The sequence below is a fragment of the Onychostruthus taczanowskii genome, unplaced genomic scaffold (genome assembly GCF_017590055.1).
Source record: "Onychostruthus taczanowskii isolate IOZ18803 unplaced genomic scaffold, ASM1759005v1 scaffold42, whole genome shotgun sequence".
Classification (NCBI taxonomy): Eukaryota; Metazoa; Chordata; class Aves; order Passeriformes; family Passeridae; genus Onychostruthus; species Onychostruthus taczanowskii.
This window is the reverse complement of record NW_024501682.1, coordinates 2617766-2644034: the sequence shown is the minus strand read 5'-3', so window position 1 is coordinate 2644034 and position 26269 is coordinate 2617766. Positions and strand designations below refer to the sequence as shown.

The 26269-nt window shown below is 36.8% G+C and overlaps 1 protein-coding gene across 1 annotated transcript in view; it reads right to left on the bottom strand.

Annotated features, from left to right (window-relative positions):
* Positions 1 to 26269, bottom strand: part of MTA3 (metastasis associated 1 family member 3) — a 132877-nt gene that overhangs the window by 16695 nt on the left and 89913 nt on the right. Inside the window, exons 15-18 of the mRNA XM_041413555.1 lie at positions 24302 to 24388; positions 19269 to 19415; positions 7775 to 7806; positions 368 to 522 (exon numbers count right to left, since the gene is read on the bottom strand). Of these exons, the coding sequence (XP_041269489.1) occupies positions 368 to 522; positions 7775 to 7806; positions 19269 to 19415; positions 24302 to 24388 (421 nt within the window). The remainder of the gene's footprint in view (positions 1 to 367; positions 523 to 7774; positions 7807 to 19268; positions 19416 to 24301; positions 24389 to 26269) is intronic.

Sequence of the window (26269 nt, the reverse complement as noted above, 5' to 3'; positions counted from 1 at the left end):
AAGATGCTATCAGCTGTATATTTCTTTGCTGTGTACTATTTTTTAAGTTCAAAATTTCAGAGGATAACCTGCACTGTAGATGCATTTATATTTTGCTGGATGATCAGAGGTGCCCTAAACCTCATTGTATATGAACTAAAATAAGTGAAATTTAAAAGTTCTAATCTTTGCCACAAAGAAGTGTTACTAATGAAATGCTGATAAATATTAGTAGATAGAAGATGCAAAGTTTGGCATGTGCCAAACATGCCTCTTTGCTGTAATGCAACCTCAGATAATAATGTCAAAAAACTGTTATTGAAATAGTGAATCAGTAACACGTATGCAGTGAAGCCTCATTCCCTGCTAAGATTTCATTTTTTCTTACCTGGTCTCTTCCGTAGCTATAAAGAAACCATCATCTGAAGCATCAAGCCAATTTTGCCTCTGTCTCTTGATCACTGGAATGGTGCTTGTCTTAATGGCACTTGCACTGGCTTGCAAGGCCTTCCCATTAGTCATATGGATGTGGGGAGCAGCATGCTGAAATCATAATAAAAGGGAAAGGTGTTTGTCTGAGAATAAGCATAATTCCTTTAACGAATTCTGCTCTAAAGGGCAGCCTACACACGTCTCAAGACCCAGCTCATCTGCCTCAATCAGTACCTGGGGGTAAGATAACAACCAGCCTGTGCCCATTGACATGTCTTATGCGTAGGTTTTAAAGTTCTTTAAAAACTAAATTAACTATTGCTAATGCCATTTTATAGAAGAAAAGATATTGAGGCATGAGTCAATTCTATGAACTAAGCAATTCAGAAACAGAAACCCATTGATTTTAGGAGAGAATTAACATTTTCTGAGCAAAAAAACTAACATCCCAAGCAATGAGACAAAAGACCTATTTTTTCATCCAACTATGGCATTAAACTCCAAAAAATGCATACTTCTCACTTTGCAGGCCCTTACTCTTCCTGGTTTTGTTTTTAAATAGAAGTCACTGAATAAGGCAAACGGTTTGTTCCTGCTGTTAACCTGAATGGAAGCAGGAAAACAAAGGTTTATATCACCATGTTGATGCCGTGGTTCTTAGGTTTACTCACTGGTCTTTATCTAGTTAGAGCTACCTGCAATACATCTGCATGCATTTCACAGCTGATAACATCAAAATGAAAATGATGCATTGATTTTCCACTAAACCTTTACTCAGAGTAATTGTGCAATGAGAGCAAGTACTCAGATCTAACAAGAGAAGCTGCCTTCTTACATATGAGGAGAGAGTGAAAACGGTTTCTGTATCATCTATAGCTAATGTTTTGGAAGAATACACCATGACAAAAATGTTAATCTTGGAAATCTTAATCTTCTTTCCACATAATCGATTAGCAGCAGGACTAACAACAATTGGACAGAACCAGTTACGATATACAAAGATTACGTTACATTATACAAAGATGAAAATTTGCTTACTTTATCTCACATGGATTCAACATCATGTTTTCTTAGGAAGAAGCACTATCTTGTTGGTGAAATAACACCAGTATTCCGCATTATTGATAGCATTTTTGTAACATTCCTAAAATGCACCCAGTGCTGCACATTTGTGGGAGTACCCCCTACTTAGGGGAACAACTTCACAGTCATGAGTAAGGAAGGCACTGGCAGCACCCACAAAATCAGCAGAACAGAGCACAGAACTGATCTCTTAAATCATGTCATAAAATCATAAAAGCCAGAAAATATAAACAAGGGCATCATTTTTTCTGAACAATTCTTACACTGACATTATATTCACATTATGACAAAACCCCAATCCACACTATTTGCTCTCTCCACTAGGACAAATTTTATGCACTGGACAGAAAACTTCCATCTATTCATTATGCTACTGCAAGTAACTGAGCCATCTCCTCTGTGATTCCTTAGATCTCATGTAACAAAACCAAACAAGAAGAGGAGAAACAAGACATCATATTTGAGTGAGTCACATATAAATCTTTCTTAGAGCTAAGTTATTTTACTTTGTCTTAAAAACAAAGAAGATTTAGGGTGAATTTAATTATTGCACATAGGATCATTAATCTATCTTTGTAGCCCTTTCAAAATATTTACCTTTTTTTTTCCATTTTTTCAATCTGTGTCTAGACTGCAATTTGGTTTTCACATATTTTTTCATATTGGCTCTGGTGGGGAAAAAGACCTAAAAGACATGCTACTAGAAGTAATTCAGCTGTTATTTAGAATAAATTCAGGATAAAGTACATAGGTGCTATGAAATTAGAAATTCATGAAGGTTTTTAACTGCTGATCTCTTCTTGTACACAGGGGGTGGTGCTCAGAGAGAGAGTAAGGAGTCATACATGGAAAACATTGCCACACATCAGATTTCCCATTCAGTATTTGTATCTGGCAATTTCCTGTGCCATACACTACAGAGGAACATTCAAGGGCTCCAATGGTATATATTTGTTGTGTTTCCCTACTCAATAATGCATTTAAGGTATCTCATGTAATGATTCAGATCTTTGCCCGGGCTCCTTTCATCATTGAATATTTCCTTTAGTTAAGATAAGAAGTGCAGGCAAAAAATGTCCAGAAAATGTACAAGGCATAAAAAGCGTCTTTCCTGTGGCATAAACTCTGAAAAACAGTGAAGCTTGATGGAAAAAGTACTTGTCTTTTCACGACATTTTTTCCCCTGGCAGAGCCAGATATTGCAACTAATTCTGAAGTTCTGTTTTTTCTACTTTTATTAGCCCCTAACCCTCATTCCAGGCAAGAGATAACGTTATAGAAAATGACACAAGGCTTACAATATAATCTCATTTCTGTTGCATCAAATTGGTTAGAATTTTCTCTTTTATTTCCCTTCTACCCCAGCCCTTTCAAGCTGTTTGAAGAAATTAATTACATTTCACAGAAGGACAAGAGAAAATAAGACCATTGTTCTCCAGTCTGTGCTAGGGACCACATTAATTTCAAGTTAATAAAAACAATTGAAACTCTTGACCAGGAAATCAGTTCATTAGTTGCTCTCAAAAAATATAGTTACCAATGTGCATGAAAATGAGCATTCAATGCCACTGTCACACTAATATCAACACCAAGAGCAAAATGAACTTACATGCAAAGTACTCATTAAATGCTTTTCTTTTATGATGATGAACTCAATTTTCCCTCCTAGTTATGCCAGAAAGGTTATGAAAGCCTCAAGAATACTCCCTGTGCTACCACAGAAGTCCTTCTCATTTAAAACTCTGCTTGCAAAAAGCTTCAGTAATTTCCTCACAACACCACCATAGGCAATCAGCTGCTGGTGCTTTGATTTTGACTCTGTACATCACTAATGAGCTGTGCTCTGAGTTAGCAACACAGCCACTGGTGTTAAGGGTCTGCATGTCAGGGTCACATCAAAGCAGCACCTGAGCATCAGGAGTTTGCATTTTGGACAAATCTTCCCCTGTGATGAGTAACTTCTTTCTCCCAAATTCTTCATCTCAGTCTGAGCACATTCACTGAGATCTCTTGTTCCTCTGGGACAAAACCGTTCCATGCTCAAAAGACATCAGGAGAAAAAACTTTGGGCGCACTTGAAAGAAAAACTCCTCAAGACAAAGGGAGCTCTGATTCAGGCAAACTTGCATCCCTTAAAGAACAAATATTTAAGTCATCGCAGGGTTATATCTGGGAAGAGTTTCACTTGTCAAACAGGTGGTGTCCAAGCTGCAGAGTGAATGCACCCTCAGAGACCAAAGGCAATCTTTCCAAGGTCTTCAACAAGGAGGACTTTACATAAAGACTGGGGCAGCTTCACCTGCCCCCTGCTGATCCATTTATCTGCTGCTTGCAAGTGCTGCTCATCAAAACTCACCCGGCAGGGGCATGAATTTCCCATCTGCATTCATTTCACAGTAGGCAACTGAGACACCTCCAACTTCCAAGGAATGCTGGTAGTCTCTTCACAAAGAAGCTACATGTCTTTGTCCCTGTCAAATCTTCTGGGAGCAGCAGAGAGTTACAACTGTACATCAGGTCTTTCAACACAAGGCACACCTGGCATAAGGCTTTGCTGTGGCAGGGAAACTAAGGAAATGACTGTATAGGATCACTATACACATGATATCTGCTCTAGTGGCAGCTATGAGTCCAATGAAGTCTGGATACCATCCCAAAAACACCTTAAAGTGGCAACTTAGTATAGCATTTTTATTACTGAGAGTATATCTCCTGTCCTCACTGGCTCTCAGAAAAGCACAAGGACACTGAGATGCATGATGGTAAGACAAGGGAGGAATCCTGTACAAATTCAGAAATGGGACCCAGATTCTAAATTCCAGCCAAGGTTCCTGCCTGTAAGTTGCCCAGTTGGTACTGCTATATAAGTGGTCAAACATTTATTCATTGAGAGCCACTAAAAATTCTGAAAAGACACTCAGGTCTGAAAAGACATTCAGCTTTGAAATAAAATACATAGCACCCACAGTAATTCAAAGTGTAAAAATTAACAGTGAACATTTATACTATGGCTGAAGGAATGTTTAACTGGACTACCATAAATTCCTAAACAGATTTCAATTCATGATTTCTTACATTTTCCCCAATTGTTTTTAAAAGGAAAACATTCCCATTCCCTTAAATTAACATTTTTAAATGGTTTTTTGTTGCATCTTTAAACAACAAAAAAAAATCAATTGAAAGCAAGCAGAGCAAAAGAAGCTCTCTACAAGGAGAAAAAAATCACTAGAAGAAACCAGCTATGCTTAGATGACTGGGAATAACCCATATTAATTGGTTCCATATATTTTGCATTGACCTAATTATACAATCCATCATTTAAAACAAGTTTAGAATTACCTTAAGTTTAAATCAGGTATTGATTCTCTTTTGCCACACCTGAAGTATTCCTGTTCCAAAAGGGATTAGCATTATACCTTTAATAAGCATCAAGGCTTGGGGCTGGTTTACTTATTTCTAGAAATGTGAGACGAACGCAAAAATTAATACTCAAAATCTCTTCACAGCGTGAAGTCGCAAATGTTGATAACAGTATGCAGGCACACAACCACTTTGGGTATAGAATTTCATTAAAAAACCCAAAGGCTATTAAAAATTAATGATTTTAAAACAACAGATCATATATAAGAAAATAACCAAGTACTCAACACAAGTATGATTTTGGAACCTCTGGATTTGCTACCAAACCTTTCACAAACACCTACAATTATTTATAATGCTGAAAATCTAAGTCAATCGCTTTACTGTGCAAGGGAAACAAACCCACTAAAAACCCCAAAAGAAACAACCCTCCTAAAAGATGACAGCTGTCTTGCAAAAGCATCTGGGCTAAAATACTGCCATGTTTATAGTGCCTGTTTGTCATATATGGCAAACAAGCCATATAACCTCTAAATAAATCATGTCTTATGAGGTATCATTTTAAAGTAAACAGCTATTTATGGAAATCAGTAAATTAGTAATGAAATATTAAGCTAGGCAACTATGCACAGAATAAAAAGAAATTATTTTATAGTCAAAACAGAGCAGGCTCTCCCTCTCCCCCCATCACACAGATGCTTAAAATATTTTCTGGGTTTTTATTTTCATGAACAAGAATCTGAAACAAAAACAGGCAGCTATCATTGCATTTAAACACAGAAGAAAATTCTTGTAATGTCCTCTGAAAAACTGGACTTGGTTTTTTTAGCAGAGCACACTCAATACCTTGCTAGCTGTGACTTCAGCGTAAATCTGAATCTTCAGAGACAGGATGAGATTTAATGCCTTACATTATTTCAACACCTATAAATGCAACTTCAAAGAAGTTCAAAAACTTCACCTTGGTAAGACAAAAGTTCTTTTACATCAAAGCAGCCAAGGCAGTAATACAAATCTGCTGTGGTACCTGTCACATTCTGATGACTATAGGTCATGCTTTAACTTTTTATGTTACAATATAACTGTAACTAGTCAGAAAATGGGACTTCATTTCAGAGTAACTGTTTATTGCAGTAGGATTTTACATTGGCTCTCAGCAGCATTGCTTTACTACATCTGTACTGAATGTATCATCTCATACCGTTTCTAATGCAAGGAATACCATATTTCCTGGTTTTACTGACAGTTTCCACTTACTCATTGGGAAGTAAGAAATTTTTTCTTTACACATTCAGTAATGCTTTAGTTGCAGAGTAGAGCAGACATTGCTATAACAATTTCTCACTAAGAAGAATACTTACTTTTATTTCTACCTTTTTTTATTTTAGTGCCATGAACAATTACTTCACACTGACTGCAGAACATTCACTACAGGTCTGAGCCATCTGAGCTGTCAGTCAGCAGAGAGGTCTGGAGAGGTTCACAGCACAGGAACCTCAAGAACTCAAGCTATTTAACAACTTTTTTCTTCTCTCTTTAAAAGTTAGGACATGTTTTGATGTGAGAGAAAACATATAGGAAAAATTCTCACTCTTTTGGCTCAGTTTTTAGAACTGTTCTGATGCATTAATGGAAAAGAGAGACTGAGTATCTTCAGAGTATTATTAATAGGACAAAAAAGAGCAAAGGTAAAGCAGAGTGAAGGGTTCACCAGCTTCAACACAATTGCCCTGCTCTTTTCCCAAAACCAATACAGTATGAAAAAAACACTGAAAAGTTTTTCAATCCCTTCCAAAATTTTATAACTGAGGAATACACTTGACTAACTAAGCATCATCTTTTGAAATGGACGTATTTAAAACAAATTCATAACCAAGAACAATTACATCACATCCAGTAGCAAACAGAAACATCACTTTTCCAGACATCTCTACTATTTTGAAATCTGTTATGATCTGTATTCCTTACCTATTTCTAATTCATTTGCACTGGATTATTAATGGCCATTGATGATAAAGGCAATGAACTATTTTCACTATCCTCTGTAGAGTGAAGAAATCCATGGGGGAATTTACATATCCCATAAATGCCATAACAAAGAAGAGGTAAATAAACTTGAAGGGACACCTTAAAAACTGCAGGAATGGAAATAAACAAGCCCATGTCATGATTTGCTGGGGCTTACTCTAAAATTTCAACACTCACCTCAAAAACTGGTATTTTCCAAAAGCAGAAGGCCCTCTCCTCAAACACCCACAGAACAGGCATCAATCATGAGAGACTGAGAAAGGTTTTCTCTATGTGAATTGTTGTTCAGCCCTTACCTAACTTTATTATGAGTTTAAAAAAGAAAGGGGCCAACATTTTGCACCCTATAAAAATGCAAGACAGACACTAAGTGCATGACTTTTTTTTTACATAAAATTTTCTAATCTCATTTTTGAAGGTGTATCTATCCTCTCAAACATTTCACTATTTCTGGAACCCAAATAAATTATCAAACTCAAGGTAAAGTCAGAAACTGGCTTCTGAGGAATGTTATGCAAAAAATTGCTCAGCTATTGTTTTGAAATTTAAATGTTCTCTGACCCATGCAATGTACATAGAATGCAAGAAATCTTATTGACATTAATTTGACATAATCAAAAATCACTTAAACATAGAACATAGAAATGTACTTTAATTTTTCAGCTATTCAAACTGACAGCACTGTTACCTCTTAAGCTCTTAAATCTCTGATTTCTCCCCAAGATTTCTCTTGAAATAAAGAGAGACTCATTTTATGTCTACAGTGACACTGAAATTTAAGAAAAAAAAAAAAAAAGCCAATGGCTTAGGATACTACTATACCTACTTTGTTTTAAAATAAAAAAATCATATCTATAGGCAGATCAATACCTATAATCTCCTCTATACTTACCATGATTGTTCTTGTTGTATGGCTGGATGATTCTGGAAAATAAAAGAACCACAGTGCATTAGAATGTTTTCTTTATCCACAAAAGCCCTATGTTCTGATGCTCACCCTGAAGGCTAAGATGCTACTGCTCAGCTACAACAATGAACACATAAAAAATGCAGAGACTGGAAAGATTTCTCATGAAATGAGCATGAGACTCATCATTGGTCCTGAATATATATGGCATGCTATAATATGCTGTTAACTGCATTTTTTCTCTTTGCTTAATTATCCTCTTCTGCAAGAAAATATAAAAATGGAACTAATTCATAATTCATCTTTGAAGAAGTGAGGGTTTTTTCATTTTGCTTTCAACATATGGCATCATGAAGGGTTAGCTCTGCAGACAAAAATACAGATAGTATCAACATAATTCAATTACTGTTCCATTTAAAAAAAAAAGAGTTTTATAAAACTAGACAACCCTTTTTCTGAGAATTTTGATGTGGATGCTCAGTTTGAAACTGACAAAGCTTTTTGAGAAATGCAACATGCACAAAAGTTAACTGTTCTCTCCCATGTTATAAATCAGGAGTCAATCAACTGAGCTCATGGTTATATTTATATAAATTGCAGAGCAATCACTACTAGGCCAATAATTAACATAGATTTCACCTTGCTGTTTAACTCCGATTACTTTTGCTATATACTTTCCCCAAGAACAGAAATCACATTGTCTTTGGCTTTAAAATGTTATAGTTCACATATTAGAGACCTTATTCTTTTTCCAAGCAGTGCAAGTTCAGTAACAAAACATAAACAGTTAAAAAACCTGCAAGAAAACCCACTTAAAGATGAAAGATGAATACTACCAGCAGCTCACAGACTTGCTCAAAAATTTGGATAGGACACCTTGTTGGCTATAGAGAGTTCTTAAGGAAGGGACATTTATTAAAACCACATTTTTATAAAATGTACACAAGTCTGAATTAATTGAATCAGCAGGGTCTCAGTTCTGCAAGAAAGATAAATGCTAAATCATTACTTTTTTAATTCTTTTATTGGTTTCAAATTGCAACTTACAGGGTTTCTGACTAGTATCACTTACACAAAGAATTCTTGAGGGATTTTATTATTGGCAAAAATTGTATTTAAGAGATAAAAAGGACATGAGAACAGCTGCATATCTCTCTCTTAAAAGAAAAAAGTAATTACACTCCTAAAGTGGCATTTCCCTTTCATTTTGAGGAGTCACCTTAACCAATACGAAGGTATAGTTCCATCACTGATAGAAAAAAAAGCCATTTCAAAGATATCAAACTACTTTTAAACTCCAACATTTAACAGAAATTCCAGTATCTAGTTTACATTTACATTTGTACAAGTCTTCATCCTTAATCAGTTTTAAATAAGAAATATTTATATCACTAAGGTCACATTAACAGAGGTAACATGAATATCTACCTAAAGCCAGCAATATCTTAGTTCTGAGCTCCTCTACCAGCCCTCTTTTCCACTCTTTTTTCATGAAAAAGTTATCATATATAAAAATACATTTGGGTCACCAGTCCTCCAAGCAATTTTTAAACTGGTAGTATAAGAACTAAATATTGTGGCAGTCTACTGCTTTCTCATACTTGAACATATTTGGCACTCTTATAGAGTAAGAGAAGGTCACAGTAGAGTGAAGAACTCCGTAATCTATTAAATTTCTATCTTCACAGTAATTTTTGTTATTAAAACTTTTTTTTTTGTCAGCCCAGTAAAATAACATTTCAGGACCTGAATATTCCTGGGAAAATACAGAGACTGCATTAAGGGAATAATAAATAACTGAGATGAAGATTCATTCCATTTATAGACATAAATATCCAGAAAAAAAAAAAACCTTATCTCCTAACCTTATCTCCAAGAGCACAATATTTCCTGAAGAATCCCAAACATAGACAGAATTATCCATAAAGTTAAACACAAAGAATGGGACTTCTTGTCTCTTGCAATACAGAAGAGTGCTTTCATTTGCATTGCAGAGTGCTTTCAGTCACTCCCAAAATGATCAAAGCCCACAAACAAAAATCCACATTTTTTATACAGAGATACTTGAAACCTTCCCTCTTACTCAGAGGTGCTGTGCTTTTGGCACAGCTCTATATGCCAAATCTATAAAAACTGTGCTTAGCCATGATTGTCCCAAAATACACAGACATGCTCTCACTCAGTTGTCTGTGAAACTGAGAAGATCTCCCTAAAATGAGCTGAGGAACAACTGAATTTTCCTGGAAACTGTTAAACAGTGTATTTTTGAAAAGAACCTGACAGACGCTGTTAATGCAGTGCCAGCAGCTGTTAACTCCAGGATATTACCATATTGATAACCTAATAATAAAACCCAGCCAAGGAGTGAAAAAAGATGCTGTATTTGTAAATATCCCTGTTATATCATGCAATATAATCATTCTCTTTTTTTGCATGTATTTTTCTTGCTGTAGATACTGAAATATCATCAAAGTTGCCAAACATCAGAGACCTGAGTATATCCATAAACACAAAGGTAGGAAAAGAGCTGTTTAATAAGTAGATATAGTCAAAAGATTCTAGGATTAGTAAAGACTACTAATTAAGGTGCCATTGTTACACAATTTAAACTCTTATATAGTCTGATACACAAATATTCAGACTTTAGAACTGAGCAGACACCAATTTCTTCTAAAAAATAATTACACCCTGACTTGGCAGGTTTTGAAAAAAACACTTACACATGGACACACCAGCTAATTTTGTGGAAAACGTTTAACTAAGGGAACTAAGGAAGAAAGTCCTTGCTTAAAAAGGCAGTCACACAGCATTAGAAACCTTTACAAAAGGTCTGCACACCAGTGCAAACTCCAGTGCAGTTTAATGGTATCAGATATTATTTAAAAACCACAAAATTCTTGGTATTGAACAGAACAGAGAACGGAACATTTTTATCTGCCAAATTCTACAATGCTTTAGGGAATTGACATAATCTGACTCAAATCTTAGTGAAACTGGCACCAGTGGACACTTGGTTTATAAGCAAGTTCTTACAGCAAAGGATTTTGTGCAAGACAGTGATCTGTACTTGCACCCCTTCGGCAGGAAGGGAACTCCAGGACAGAGACTGATTCTTCCCTTAAGGCCAGTGAGTGCCAGGGAAGTGGATTGCTCCATTTTAAGCAGAAGCGACCAGACATCACCACCACTAACAAGGGTTTGTAGTGCTGTGATGTGGGGGAGTTCCAGTAAATGCAGCTTCAGTGCTGACAAGATCTTTCTAAGTTTATTATCGTGGAGAAATTGATGTGCCAACAACAGAAACTGCCTAAGATGCTCCTGTGCCCTTTCTACAACATATTTATTTGAACTCAAATAGAAATTACTAAGGTGTAGAAGACATTTCCCCACATTACCATAGAATGAAGCACATCAGAATGTGCTTCACCAGCCATATTGATCAATCAAGTGTTTCTCCCTGTTTCCAGGCAGTAGGACACCATGAGATTTCCAACTAAAACCATTTAAGGCTAAATCAGAAAAAGTGCACTGCTTAGGAAGGGTGTCAGCTACATAATTATTTCAAGTTTACATATTATTTCCCAGCAACATGCTATTTTTTATTACATGTCAGAACCTTTTTCCAGCTGTTCATGTGTTATTTGTATATGTGATATTCTTTATTTCTTCTGACAGAAAATAGAGTTACCTGGTATTTCTGTTTTTTATGTAACAGGATCATTGACAACACTAGTGAGTGAAACATGTCCTACTTCTAAAGCCTCCAGAATAAATATGCTTGAAGATAATGTGATTTTGACAAGTGGAAAATAAAGGCAGACTGATAATATCAGAACTGTTTAATCCTAGCAACATCTCAGTTCATAAGTCTCAGTGTGTAAGACTTTAAAGGTTAATTTCACCCAGGATGGACCATTTTATGAAAAAATCTGAGAAAGGAAGACTGCTTTGTTAATTCTCCTCCATTTGGGTTATGAATGTTTTGAGTAACCAAACGTAATTGCTTTTTTCCTCGCAGCTTGCAGCAACTGAACAAGTGACATTTTTAATTCAAAAATATTACTAAAAAAATGTGTAAATACATATGTATGTTAGATAGTAAGAATGATTTTTGAGGAAGACTGTTATTCTCCCAAGACAGAAATTTTAAACACTGAAGAAAGAATATACAGATGGAAAAAAAAACCCCAAAAAACCAAAACAAAACACAACCCCCAAAAAAAAAAAAAAAAAAAAAAGCCCCCCCAAAAAACACCATAAAACCACACAAAATATCACAGACCAGACACAGGATCCTTCCAGTTCCACTGCCTAAGCACTTTGTAAAGATGCCTTCCCTATTGCATTATGTAGTAAAATTGTTACGAACTACTGCTCTGCAATCACAGCTCTCAAAAAATAATCAGCCTACTTGCCAGTAATCATACACAGAAGCACTTTGAGTATGAACTCCAGATCTTGAATCCAGAACCCATAATTCAGGAGGCAATATGCTGCTAATCCTGTTATCTAACAAACAGGATTCTCTTTCTGCAGCTGTAATTCTTTAAAATAATACTAGGGGAAAGTAGTGATTCTAGGAATTCAGCTCTGGCTATCTGCATTGCGGTTTAAATGTTAACTTAATTACAGTGTTGTTTCCTGTTTGAAGAGCTGATTGATTGTGCCAATTAGGAAAGCCAAGGTTACTGTGGTTTCACGTGTACACATTACCTGTATATTAAAACAACACTGACTCAACAGCAAAAATGGGGCACTTTACCATGAAGTGCCTTTTCCTCCACCTGGGATCCCATTTGCCTTGCTCTTTCCGATCCCTGCTGCCACCAGTGGTACCAAAAAATGTGCTGCACTGGTGAGTTCAGGGATCAAACACACCAATATTTCATAAGCATTCATTTCCTTGGCACAACAAAAGCAGAGTGATCTACGGCACACTCAAAGTAGTGCTTCAAAGCATGAATGTGACTCTAGATTTTTGCTTTTCTTATGAATCAATTGCAGGCAAAGCCTTACAAAACCAAAGATACATTTTTGAAAGAAATGAATAAATGCTAAAGGAATCAATAATAGTGCCTTGTTCAATTTCTAATGTACTTTCACCCTGGGAAATAATTCACATCTCTCAAGATACAGTAAACCTGAGCATTTCAGTTGAATGGATATTGTATTTTGACTTTGGCATAACAAAAGTAATCGCCCTCTGTATTTTAGAAAATACAAAATGTGCTTAGGAACAGTTCTTTCTCAAAAGAAATCCAAGCAAACCTGGGTTTGCAGAAATGCTTTTGCTACTCCCAAGCATTCCTGTGGCCAAATTACACTGCTTACCTTTTCCCACTTAAAAGCACCCTGCAGTTTAAGCAATCATCAGAGAATGGAAGACTGTCCTTTTATTTGTACTCAAGAGAGCTCAAATACTTGGAAGATAACTGCAATGTAAATTGAATGTACAAGTTTATCATTGTGGGATAATAAATAATTTTCTCAATTTAAAAAAATTCTAGAGGGAAAGATATTTCTCTTCTATTTTTTCAGACTTAAGTATTTTCCTCCTACTTTATTATTTTTCATGTTAAGTCACAATATCATTTGCATCACTGGGTTTGGAGAAATGAAGACCAAAGAGGAAAGTGGGGAATCATCAACTCACTGTTTTATAACACAGAAATTTAAATAGGGAAAAAAATTTACTTGATACTTGCAAACATGAGATGCAGAAGCTTAGTTCTACAAATGATTGACAACATCAGCAGTAACATCCTGGGATAATTAAGGCCTGTGTCCCTTTCCAGACACATGGATTTGGGCTCTGGAAGTTGTCAGTAGTTCATCATCTTCACTATCATAATTTGTACCTCTGCAAAAACAAGTGAATTTACTAACCACAGAAATATAAGCTTTAGAGCATTTTAGTTTCTTAATAAATATTTAAAATAATTGCTTCCAACTGCACAGTGAAAATAGAGAGAAATTGGCTACTCTTGTGCAAGTTGCAAAATTTAAATGTACAAAGGTTGTTAGGTCAATCTCTTGAGGGTCAGAGATGCTTTTAATGACTCTGTATAGAAAGGCAGGACTAAGCTCTTAAGTATTTCCTATAATGATATAAGCATAAAAGCAATATATTTTGGGAAGTAACTAAGAACCATAAACACCTTTTCATATTCCTTTGCTTTCCTCAGTAAATGACAGTAACACAGCATCATTTTTTCCTGAGAGATCTATTTTCCATGTTCACATTTCCATCAATACCAGTGCATCAATACACATTTGACTGAGAAATCTGTAGCTGAATATTTTAAAGTGTTTTCTGGCTATACCAAAGACCAAAGCTAGAACACGCATGTCCTAAGCAAACTTAAGAGGAAAATCTGACTGTGGAGCAATATATAGCTTTTGTCTCTCACTTTTGGGAAGAGTGAGTATACACAATCCAGCATTAATCATACCTTGTGCTTTAGCATGGAAGAAAGGCAAATTTTCACATAACAGCTTGTTTGCCACAACTCATTTCTACTCTTTCAGCTGGAAATCACTGGTATGTTAAAGGAGGTTTATAACAATTTTGGTAGGTTTACAGTTTATTAATGTGAATTCAGGGTTTTCTATTTTAAAGTAACAGAGCACCAGATGTTTTTTGATGCGCAATCCATGCTGCTGCTCGTCCACCATAGCAGAACATCTGTGTCTCTACCCAAACACAGTATTGTGATAACAACCATCAGGCACCTTTAAGAAAATACAATTCACTCAATGCTGAAAAATTTCATCCTAGAGTGAAACTTCCTCCCCTTGAATATACTTTTACATAATGTTATGTGAACTTAATTATAAAGAAGCATGTATTATAATTATTTTCTCTGTTTCAAAAAAATTTGGGACAGGAAAGATTTTAGTCTCCCTGTATGTCCATCAGGCTGCTTATGTTTTCATTATATTATATGTTTTATATCATATTAGATGTTTTATATTATGTTTTATTATTATATTATATTAATATATAATAAATTTGTCATAAATTTGTCATAAATTCCCCATGGAATACTAGGAGTGAAAATTAAGCCTTTCTATCTTGCTCATCTCCTGAATAGCCAATAGTATCAGTCATAAGTATAGAGAGAAGGATTGACCAAAACAGTATCTAAGAGAGAAGGTACATCATTTTGAGGTCTTTCTCCATTTGCCAATTTCTCATGTCACCTTCTCATCCTGCCAGGCTAGAGATGTGAGGGTTCGTGGGAAAACAGACCCCAAAATTGTTGTCTCATTCCTAGATACTTCATGTATCTGCTGCACACTTCAGTATATTACAGAACAGAAATTTGACTGTTGAAAGAATCCTCTTGAAGGCAGCAGGACATCTCAGACTAAAATACAGCACTAAAGGTATGGCAAGGAATAAAGGAGGATCAGGGCTGCTGATTCGAGTCTCTTCAGCTATGAAAAGCTGGTTCTTTTATTTTTGTCCACAATATGAAAATGGTATAAACAGGCACAGACAGATTTCTGTACCTCATTAGTGACGCTGATGCCTTGGACATCCTGTCGATATTCTGGTTCTAATGCATGAAAGGTAAGGAAATGCACGCCAGATGACAGAGATTATTCTTGTGCAAAATACCTCTACCTGATGTTTCCAAATACTATAAGCAAAATTATCATTACTCACCCTGCCAAAACAATAGGCTGACGTAAAATTTGACTACTTGGATGCACTGTTGCTCACAGTTAAGCAGCTTGTGGGAGAAAGTAATTGCTTGGAATAATTTCAGACACTGTAATTTAAAGATCAGATTCAAAATATCTAAAGCACTTTACAGTCACACCTAAATCTTCCCATCATCAGCTCCAGTAACAAAATTGGATACATGCAACCTTCTGCAACATCGTGATTTTCTGAAGATGGAATTTTCCCACTTGAAAGAGGCTATCTTCATGACAGAGAGTCACTTAAATATCTTATGCTGACTTTAATTTCAGCAGCAATTGAAATGCTGCATCTCAGAGTAGTTAAAAGCTCCAGCATGTATATTACACAAAGACTTCTCAAAGTACTGTGAGTTTTCCAGAAGAGCCAAATGCCAGTTCACTGGCATTTTACATCTTACAGAATGCAAAATTTGCTGTTTGAAAATAAAATTAAAAACACTTTTCTAAGACCATCCAGCAAAACTCTTCCTCCTAATAAGGGACACAAAAACCTACAAGATCCTCTCTCTAGCTACAATACACAGTGCTTAAGCAAGGCATTTCACTCATGTCCATGACTGACAATAACAAGATACCAGGGTACAACATTAAGAAAAGATAAATGAGGGAGCTCATATATCAATTGCACTAGAACCTTTCTGGAGGTGCATCCACGGAAAACTGAAAGGGAATCTTGTGCTGCATTGGCTAAAAGCAGAACTCAAGACAATGTAAGACTTGTATAAGAAATGCTAATCATAGTCTTACTTTTTACTCTTAAAAGCATTTAACTAAATATTAATGATGTTTCCCATAATCTTCCCCCACTTCCCCAAAGAGGCATAAAAAAATGTACCATTTCCATAATGTATTGCTATATTCAAAGCAAATAATTATTAATTTGCTTAAAAAGAAATTCTGCCAAAATAAGGCACTCATCTAGGCAGTGAGATTGACTTAAATTATGGTACTCTAAATATATATTTGCACAAGTCTAAGCAACATTTATTTGAATGCTGTGAAATATTGTATATCTTAAGTAAATATACTTATGTGGATTTCTCACAACAAATAGCTAATACTGTTGGAAAAAAGTAACCTTGAAAATGCAGACATTTACATGTTAATAATATTAGGATTATGAAAACAGCAAATGAGATTTAATATAAATTCCCCATGCTCCTTTTTTTTGCTCATTTCACCAAAGCACGCACTGAAAGGCAGAATCTGTCATCATCTCCATATCAGGACTTCTGGATACTGTTAATTGATACAACACAATCAAACCTGCAGCAATCAGTGGTATTTTGGAATCAAAAAAGCTTTTGAGTGTATTTATAGTAACACAAAAACTCTGGAGGCTGGCAAAACCTTTCACTGCACAAATAGTACACTGTGGTCAGGGAAATGACAGAAACCACGACTTCCCAAGCTGATCTGGTATTGGAGAGAAGCTGGATAAAACACAAGCAAAAAGAAAAATACATTTTATATTTACCAATAACCTGGGGAGGAGGTAAATGGTGAATACTGAAGGTAAGCACTTTTAAGTCAGAAGAAATTGAATCTGTGCTGTTGAGTACTGGTTTGTTGTTTTTTCATTGCATTTTATTTACACTTCTCCATATTTTAAGTAAAGAGAGTGGCAAGAATAATAACAAAAATAGCCATTTTTAGTACTGAGATAGTAATTTTTGCACTAAAAAATACAGATTTCACTTATTTAGGATATATGCTTTCCAGTATGTTGTTTTCACAGAAAACACATAAGCAGAAATATCTCCTAAAGCAATGACTTGCAGTTCTCAATACTACTATTTCAAATTAGATGTCATTTTGTGCAAATTTCTTTAACACAGCTGACTGATACACACTTATTCGTGTAGCTAATAACTGGTTTTACACACTCTTTACTTTGAGGAGAACATCCATACTGAGTAGAAGAAAAATTTTACAGATTTCCAAGCATGCCTCCTTAGAGAGACATAAGGAGGGGTTTAATCATAACAATTACCTTGAACTTACTGCTACAGCCTTCCCTGCTGGAGAAACGGGCAGGTTGCAGCAAGATGGGGGTCAGTCTCTTCTCACAGATGAGAAGTGATAGGACAAAAGGAAACAGCTTTAAGTGATGCCAGGGAGGTTTGGGTTGGATACTAGGGAAAATTACTTTACTGAAAGCATTGTCAAGCAGTGGAACAGGCTGCCAGGGAAGTGGTTGAGTCACCACCATCCCTGGAGGGATTTAACACTTGGGTCATGTTGAGTTTAGGGCTTAGCAGTGCTGAGTTAAGGGCTGGACTTCATCTTTGAGGTCTTTTCCAACTGAAAGTATTCAATGATCATCTTTACATCCAAGGGAAACTAATTCATCACTCAGAGCTTTCATGGAGAGCCCAGTCTAAGGACCAGCATTGGTGGAGGGGGAGGCCTTTGTTCACATTCTCATGCAGCAACTACTAAACCATCCATGCAGAACTTCACCTTCAAAGGTTGCAGTGGAAAGTCAGCATTTATGGCTCTGCCTACTAATGCAGATACCATATTTTCTTCCAGCTGCAATATTTTCTCCCATGGTGTCACCTTGGTCCCCGAAGAGCCTGTGCTTCCATGAATGTTGTTTGTCTGTGGTGAAATAGCGGCATGCTGAGCACAAGAGCAAGCAATCCTCTCTTCTGTGTATTCTCAGAACCACTTCTTGTCAAAGGACGTCATGATTCCTATCTAGGTGTTATTAAATGTACAGCAGGTGTTTTCACTGCAGTATACAAGTAGTGTTTGCAATGACAGAAAAACACGATTATGGGGCACATGATGGATAACGAATCAAGTTTTTCTTCCTTTATTTGGAATACTATTTCTATGTCTGAAAAGCAATTCCTCTCCTTTCTACCTCAACCTATTCTGTGAAAGATGAAAGCAGACAGTCACCTCTCTTGTGAACATCATCTCCTCAACAGTCTATTTGAGAGCCCAACATCTGACAGATTTCTACCCTCAATAACCTTATTCAATTACAGAACAAATAAGCTAATGGCTTACAGAAGTTATATCTCATACAGAAATATCAGGAATGCATGCATGTGTTTTCTTTTAATGTAAACATTATGTTCTGCTGGATTCTCCTCTCATTTAGACAAGGTAAAATTGTTTGCAGTTAGAGTTGAAAAATCTTTGTTTGGCAAAGAAAAAAAAAAATCAATAATTTACAGTCACTTTTCAGGATGAAAAATAAAGATTGTTTGAGAAAAGTTAGTCTTACCCAAAAATTTCCATCCTTTTTTTTATTTGGGTTTTTTTGGGGGTTTTTTCACACATCTTCATTCCTGCTCTTAGTTTGCACCAAGGTGTAATGAAGTGGTTGGGTACACCAGGCCTAAAAGTCACCTCTGGCACTGCACAGTGTACAGAAAAAGCCTCTCCTGCAGCTCTGTGACACACCTTTTGCTTCCTCCTCTGCAGGGACAGTGGCTTTCTAAGGTGCAATGCAAAAAGCCAAAAAAAAAACCATGCTGCATCTCTGCCTTCACCAAATTTGTTTTATTATTTTCTTGTCCTTTTTGGTAAGTCAAGATCAGTAAAAAAAATGGTAAATGGAGTTTTTGTAAGAGATGGTATTAATATATCTTTATCCAGTGAATAGACACCACTATTCATTGCACTGATGCTATAAACATGCCATCCATATCTTACATTTTTCTAAGTCTGTCCCTCTCATTTAATGTTCCCAAGAAAGTTTTTCAGTTCAGAGAGTTAAAGAATATTTCATTTATATTCCTTCACGTACCATCAAGTCCATTATGATGGCTGTAGTTTCTTTTCCCCAAAATACTTAATGAAGAGTGGTTGGAGGGCGCAAGCAGTCTTTTTGCACTTGGACTTTGAAGGCTTGGTGTTGACCTGATTACACTGGGTTTCACAGCAGGATGTATCTCTGTTTGAGACAAAAGAGAAAGAAAAATTATATCTACTTGATTTTTAAGATAAATAAAACAATCTATTACACATATGAAATTTACTTTTGATTTTCAGTGAAAAGAAAGCTCCTTCTGCATTTGTGTGTTTACGAGACCTTGAACAACACGAGTCCTCCTACCCACAGGTCCTCCAAGTAAGAAAGATCTATTTGACTTTAGGTTACCCAAGCTCAAATCCACAGTGCAGATACGTAAGGATTTGAGGTTGAAGAGCTAATAAATACAGTCTGAAATGGGTGTGTTTATATTTCCAAACCCTTTTGAGATTTGTATTGAAGCTACACACCCACAGGCTTTAGCAAGCAAATAAAACCATTTTACTGTAGTGAAACTACCTAAATACCTCAGGCTGTTCAGTATTTTCTGTCACAATAACAAGCTTCAGGGGATCTTCCCACACAGAAGTCACAAGGTGCAGGAGTCAGGGGACCAGACACTGTAGGGCTCTGCAGCTAAAACTATCCCAAAACTGCAGTGGGAACACTCCCATACCTCTACTTACTGGGGAGCTTCAAACATCCCAGAGTATCTGTTTCATGGAGCAAGATTATTTTGGAGAAAGAGGAATAAAGTGGGTAAGAGGCAGCACAGCACATCTGGTCAGCACATTTCAGGGTGGCACCTGCTGTGTTTGCCAGGAGCTGACACAGCTGCATGGAAATTTCTCAGTTATCTGCCAGATAAAAATGGCAAAAGGAAGCCTTGGCTGAGTCTGCTGGTCCCTCACCAGGAATTTGCTGAACCAATTAACTAATTCCCATCACACATTTGGGTTCAAAATGCCACCACCGTGTCCAACCTTAGGTGGACCCAGACTTGTGTGGGAAGTCCCAGGGGCAGGTCCTGTCCCTCTGACACAGCTGCAGGGCACCAGCTGCCAGCACTGTGCAGGTTATGAGGCACCTGCAGCCCAATTACAGCAGCCCTCTGATGACCCCAGGCAGCAGAAGAGGCTGAGAAGGGCAGAGGGGCTGGGAGTCAGATCAGCAGAGTCAGCTGCCCAAGGCAGGTGAGATCAGGACACAAAAATTAAGTAACTTTCTCATTTGCAGTCCAAGTTTACACACCCTGAAAAGTGCTTCTTTCTGCTTTTCTGTTTATAAAATGGAGCACAGAAGCTGCGAAGATGCAAAATCTACAGTGAGACCAGGTATCCAAGGAGGAGCCTCTCCAGCCTCTGCCATCCATGGCTATCATTCAGGAGAAAGAGAAACCACTGCATAAAGTCAAAGCCTGCTGCAATAGCATGTTTTTCCTCCTTCAGGAATGCCCAAAGTCTGATACCCAGGTGCTCGCCTGCCCTACACGGAGCTCTCAGCCCAATGGCCTTGGCCAGGCTGTACTGGAACAGCGTGCCAGGAGGAGACAATGCCAACAATTTTCACACTGGAAAAGACTTTGCTTAATTGTTCACCACTGCTTTGGCTGGAGCTTGCAATCACACTCTCCAAGCATGAACACCCTCCCACAAGAAGCCTCAAGAGGGCCAGGTAAGAAGCAGTAGGGCAGAGAAATACACAGGCAAGTATTAGAACAGCAGAGAAGGAAGGCACAGTCACTTCAGGGCAGAGCTGTAGATTTGATGTCACCAAATTTCACACCACTTAATTAGATAAGAGCTTTCTACAGCCATTCATTGCAGAATTCATCTCCTTTTCACACAGAAAATATTTCATGGCATGTCCTGTTTTTCTTGCTGTGGAGAACAAGCATCTCATACTTTGCTTTTTTACTAAAATGGGAACAGAGGCATGCCTAATGTTATGAACACCACTGATTGCTACAGCAAAACTCTAAACTGAAATAGATACATACACTTGTGCCATTTGCTGAAGGTAATTGGAATTTGCATTCTAAAATGTTCATTTAGCAATCTTTTCCAATTTTCTGAAGGAAATGGTAGATTTCCAGGGCTAACACTAAAATATTATTTTATTTGCCAAAGAACTGCGGCAGCGACCACAGTAATCCCAGCAGCTGCATCAACATATGAGAACTCCATCTTCTTTCATACGCAACCTATAGGAGAGGCAATTTCTTATTTTCAGGGTGAGCAAACAGTTGAGGAAGGAAGCATTTCCTTTCTTCAAATTCTATTAAGTTCAGAAGTCACTAATCCTCCATTAATTTACCACAAAGTCTCTCTTTTCTCTTTCTGCAGTAGAGGAAGATAGCAAGACCAAGCTCTACATTGAAGTTCTAGAAAGGAAGTCAGTTAAACAGCCAGGACCACTTCCCAATGGACTGAGTCCTTCCTGTGCAGACATTTACATCTTACTTCACTCCTCCTCTACATATAGACTTGCTTCAAATATTTTCATGCTTTAGATCAGCACTTTATAAGCAGCTGCCTCATCACACCCAAGCAGAGTAATGAGGAATTTCAGGGGTTTTGTCTATTATCTCTTCATATAATTGTATTGTGGAATAATAGTAATCAAAATCTTTTAATTCCTGCTGCTTTTATCCTTATTCTATTGCATAGCACTTCACTGAAAATCTTTTAGCCAGCTGCACCTTGTTCTCATTCAGAGAACTGACTACAGCATTCAAATTATCTCATGACTAGTAGCAAATAACCAGTCAGCCACATTCTGAAATAAAAATAAATAGGAAAAAGAGATAATGTTTCCAAAACATATTAGGAACCCATTTTATAGGACCAGATTTCAGCCTCAAGCAAGTAAATAACAATAACAACATTAAAAACTTCTCCCTTTTCCACTATGTCAGTAGAGTAAAAAAATTAAAAACCCAAAGCAAACAAAGAGAAGCTGAAGTCTTCTACCAAATCACTTCAACAAACATCCTGGATTCCAGAGGGGCTTAGGCAGCTGCACCTTTCTCTCACCTCATCTCCTCAACATGTATCCCAGCTGGAGTGTTAGCCTGGTTTCCTCATAACTAGGAGGTAATATAGGACATCTAATTAGCCAGGGGTTCACCACAGCAGCTTTGTTTTAGGAAGCACAGTGATGACTGATGAGATTGCAGGGGATTAGCCCCAGCTCTTCAGAGGACAAGGCCTAATTTAAATGCTTGTCCTACCTCACCTGTGGAACCTGCAACTAAGATGCAGAATAAGGGTAAAGGGAAGTGATGACCCAGATGTGCAGGGCACTGAAATCCTCCCTGCCTTACCAGAAAAGTTGAAAACAGTAGTGCCTTGACACATTGTTAATCATATGCCAATAAATTTCTGTGAGAATGGCACAGCATGAATCTTAAAAGGAAAACAAGTGCCTCCTATATAAGTTATGACATTATATATAAAAATAATTTTTATGAGAAAAATAATGCAATATTTATTTACTGAAACTGCAAAAATCCCAAATAAACTAAAAAGATCACAAACAAACTAAACTAAAAAAAATTAACCAAGACACAGCAAACAAAAAGCCATTTCCTAGCCATCCCTATAAAGTTAATTGAGATTAATGTAATAAACTGCACTGGGTTCACTCCATATCCCCATAACACACACTATTTTCCTCAGCTGTAGTGAGACACTTCCCATACAGTCAAATTCTAAGCAGACTCTACAGATACCTGGCATATTTTAGCACTGTTAATCTTCTACCAGACCTTCATGTAAGTTCACAAAATGCTGCCTGACACTATTCATCCATTCACTCACATTAAACCTACAGACTCAGACTCCCATTGGGGTCAAGACAACTCCTCAAAGGTTATATCATATGGCACTAAAAACATGTGGTGTCTTCTAAGTTTCCCCACGTTACCATTTCCTCTTTAGATGCACAGACAGGTCAGCTGGATGAACCATCCCCTGTCCAGCTTCCCCCCTCACAACCTCGACTCCACCAAGTCAACCAAAGTAGTCTCTACAACACACATAACACACACCACTGGGATGTCTGTAGGGAATTATCTGTGGCTTTTATCCTAAACTCCAGGGCAGGAGAAATCTAAATTCAGTGAGAATGGCATTAAATCCTCATTACCCACATTCTTGAAGTTAGTATTTTGACAAAATTGATGTCCTGGAAGAGAAGTTGTAACTACATGAAGAGCTGATTTCTATTTCAGTAAGGCAAGAGATTTACTGTTTACTTTGATCTAGTACAAAAACCCCCTCCTGGTGACTGAAATTATGAGCAAAACATCTAGACTGAGCTCTTCACTCAGCTGCAGAGTTCACTTCTGTAGAACAGGATTAATACACAGGAGCATTATTCACTGCACCTCTGATCAATGGATGAATTTCTGTAATCATTTGAGGATTAACAGCCTCTGGGTCACCACAATTCTTATATGACTGTGCAAATATTTAACTGTCACTGATGGCTCATTGCAAGGAATCACTATTACTAGAGTTTTTCCTCTCCCCATTTACTTATAAGTTCATTGTCCTCTTGGTTGTGAACTCAGTACACATTTCATCGCACCTTTTAAACTTAGGTCATCAAATTACAAGGTATGTGTCTTAGTGTGGCTGAGGTCCCCTGCTTTTAAGTAAAAAGTAGTATTGCAAATGGATAAAAAGGCCACAGTGGAGCAGCCCTGAGCATACTGAGAATCTCCCCTTTGAGTAGTTATTCTTTTTATTTAGAGACAGACTATTTTTCACATTCTAAATTACATCAGGTTTCACTCTGACACTTTAAACCAATATCAGGAGGACTTCTGCCTGCATCCTGCAAATTCAACCATGCAGTTTTGCAACTCATCGTGGACCACCATTGTTATTAATTTATTAACTTCAGAACTTTTTCACGACACTAAAAGCGTAAATCTCTCTTTCTGTGCATACCAGGTTAGGAAGCTTCAGTACACACTGAATGTTCACTTGGTTTGTTATTCTCTGGAGGCAGATACGCACCTAAATACCCAATGATACATGACAGTGGTTTTCTGGTGCTTTTTATCTTCAGAGGATTTCCAGCAAGTTCACAATGTCGATCTGCATCTGAGAATTTTAAAGAATAAAATTCAGTTTAAATATTTTACTATTACAAAGAGATTGAGGATACACCAACCAGTTTCTGACTTGCATTTTTAACACAAATTTATGTTTTTCTTTTAGCCCGCCTTTTGGATTCTCCTTTATATCATCAGTACTTCTAATCATGAAAATTTAAAGGCAGGACATGTCCTCTTTCATGCAAGTGATGTTATGATTTTTTTTTTTAAAGTTAATGCAAGTTTTAACACCAGTTAGATAGTTTTTGCTTACAAAGTCTTTCTGGAGATAGCCAGGCAAATGGAACACAGATGAAAATATGAATACTAAAAAATGCAGTTTTGGCTATTAAAAATTATTTACATTGAATTATTTTTTGTTTTCTACACGCTTCTCTGTCTCTAAATGGGGCAATACAGAGTTAAGGATTTAAAGCTGGGACTACTGATTTTTTGTCATACAACTCTTCAACTTTGCAACAAAATGGTCAGTTGTAACCAAGAATTACAGAGCTCAAAGATCTCAAACATTGTAACTTTCTGCTAAGTACATGAAAACTAGCAGTGCAGCAACTGCCTTAAATTTCCTGGTGCTACTGTGAATACACAAGCAGAGATTCCATCTGCATGTCCCAAACACAAAGTGTTAACATAAAGAGGTTTATGCTTAGACAACAAAGTCAGTCAACTTAAGGCAAAAATTCACAAGGCACCAGGTTTCAGTAAGTAATTTCAAGATGACTGGAAATAGACCATCTCTTTTTTTCTTTTTAATTATTCAGAATGATTGGGTTACCTGTCTCCAAGGAGGACATAAAAACCCCCACAGAGATCTTCCAGTATGCCTAGAATACAGGTATTCTGTTCTGGACAAAACTGCATTCATACAGAGATTCTGTAGATAGGGAGGTTTCTCAAATAGAATAACTTCCCACAAATACCTACCTACAAGTTTAACAGAAGGGACATAGTATAAACAGATTATAATTGCAACTCCTCCTTGTGTTTCACCAAACTCTTCCTGTTTGCTTCATTCCAGCATATGAGACAGAGTAAACAGTAACAGGATAAGACACCAGGTAGAACTTACAATCCCTTTATCGATTCTAATCTAGATCTGTGCAAAAATCATGAAGGTCATGAATGCACAGCAATGACTGGAGTAAGTATTTCAGATGTTCAAGAAGATGTTTTCAGTGCAGTAGACAAAGCACAACTTACTTTAATAGATTAAGGAACCTACCTAAAATTCTGAAAATACCAATGGGTTTCAAATGTTCCAGAGCCCTAACACTGAGTACATTAAGTACTTTTGTTACTTTTTCTTAATCACAAAACATACTGTGCTCAGGGAAAAAACCCAAAAGGTCTGGTGTCTAGAATATTTTTAATATTGCAAAACACCTGGAATTATTTAAGTGGTGGAGCAGAATGATGTGTCTCCACTGACTCCCTCAGTAAAATAAGCAGAGGCTATACAGTATTTTATAGCTACTTTGAGAACAGCAAAGCATCACCTAAGAAGTGATTAGCAAGAAAAATCTCCATCTACGTGTCTTCACTGTAAAAAAAATATATTGAATCATGTTGTGGTATTTATATATGCTGACTGGGAGTACGTACTGCAACGAGATCACAATTTTCATACTTGAGATAAAGCATGTTCATCAAAGGTGAGTATTCCAAAGCACACCTATCTACTGAAACAGTAAAGTATGTTTAACAGCAGCAAATTTTGATCCACAATAAGGTGCTCCCATAAAAAAGTATAATAAACTTTATGATCTTTATGCACAACACAGAGAAAAACATAGAAGCTGTATTGTGCATCATTCTCAAGTGTAAAACCAGAGAATAAAATTTGGGTAGGAAGTTATCAAAACTCCCA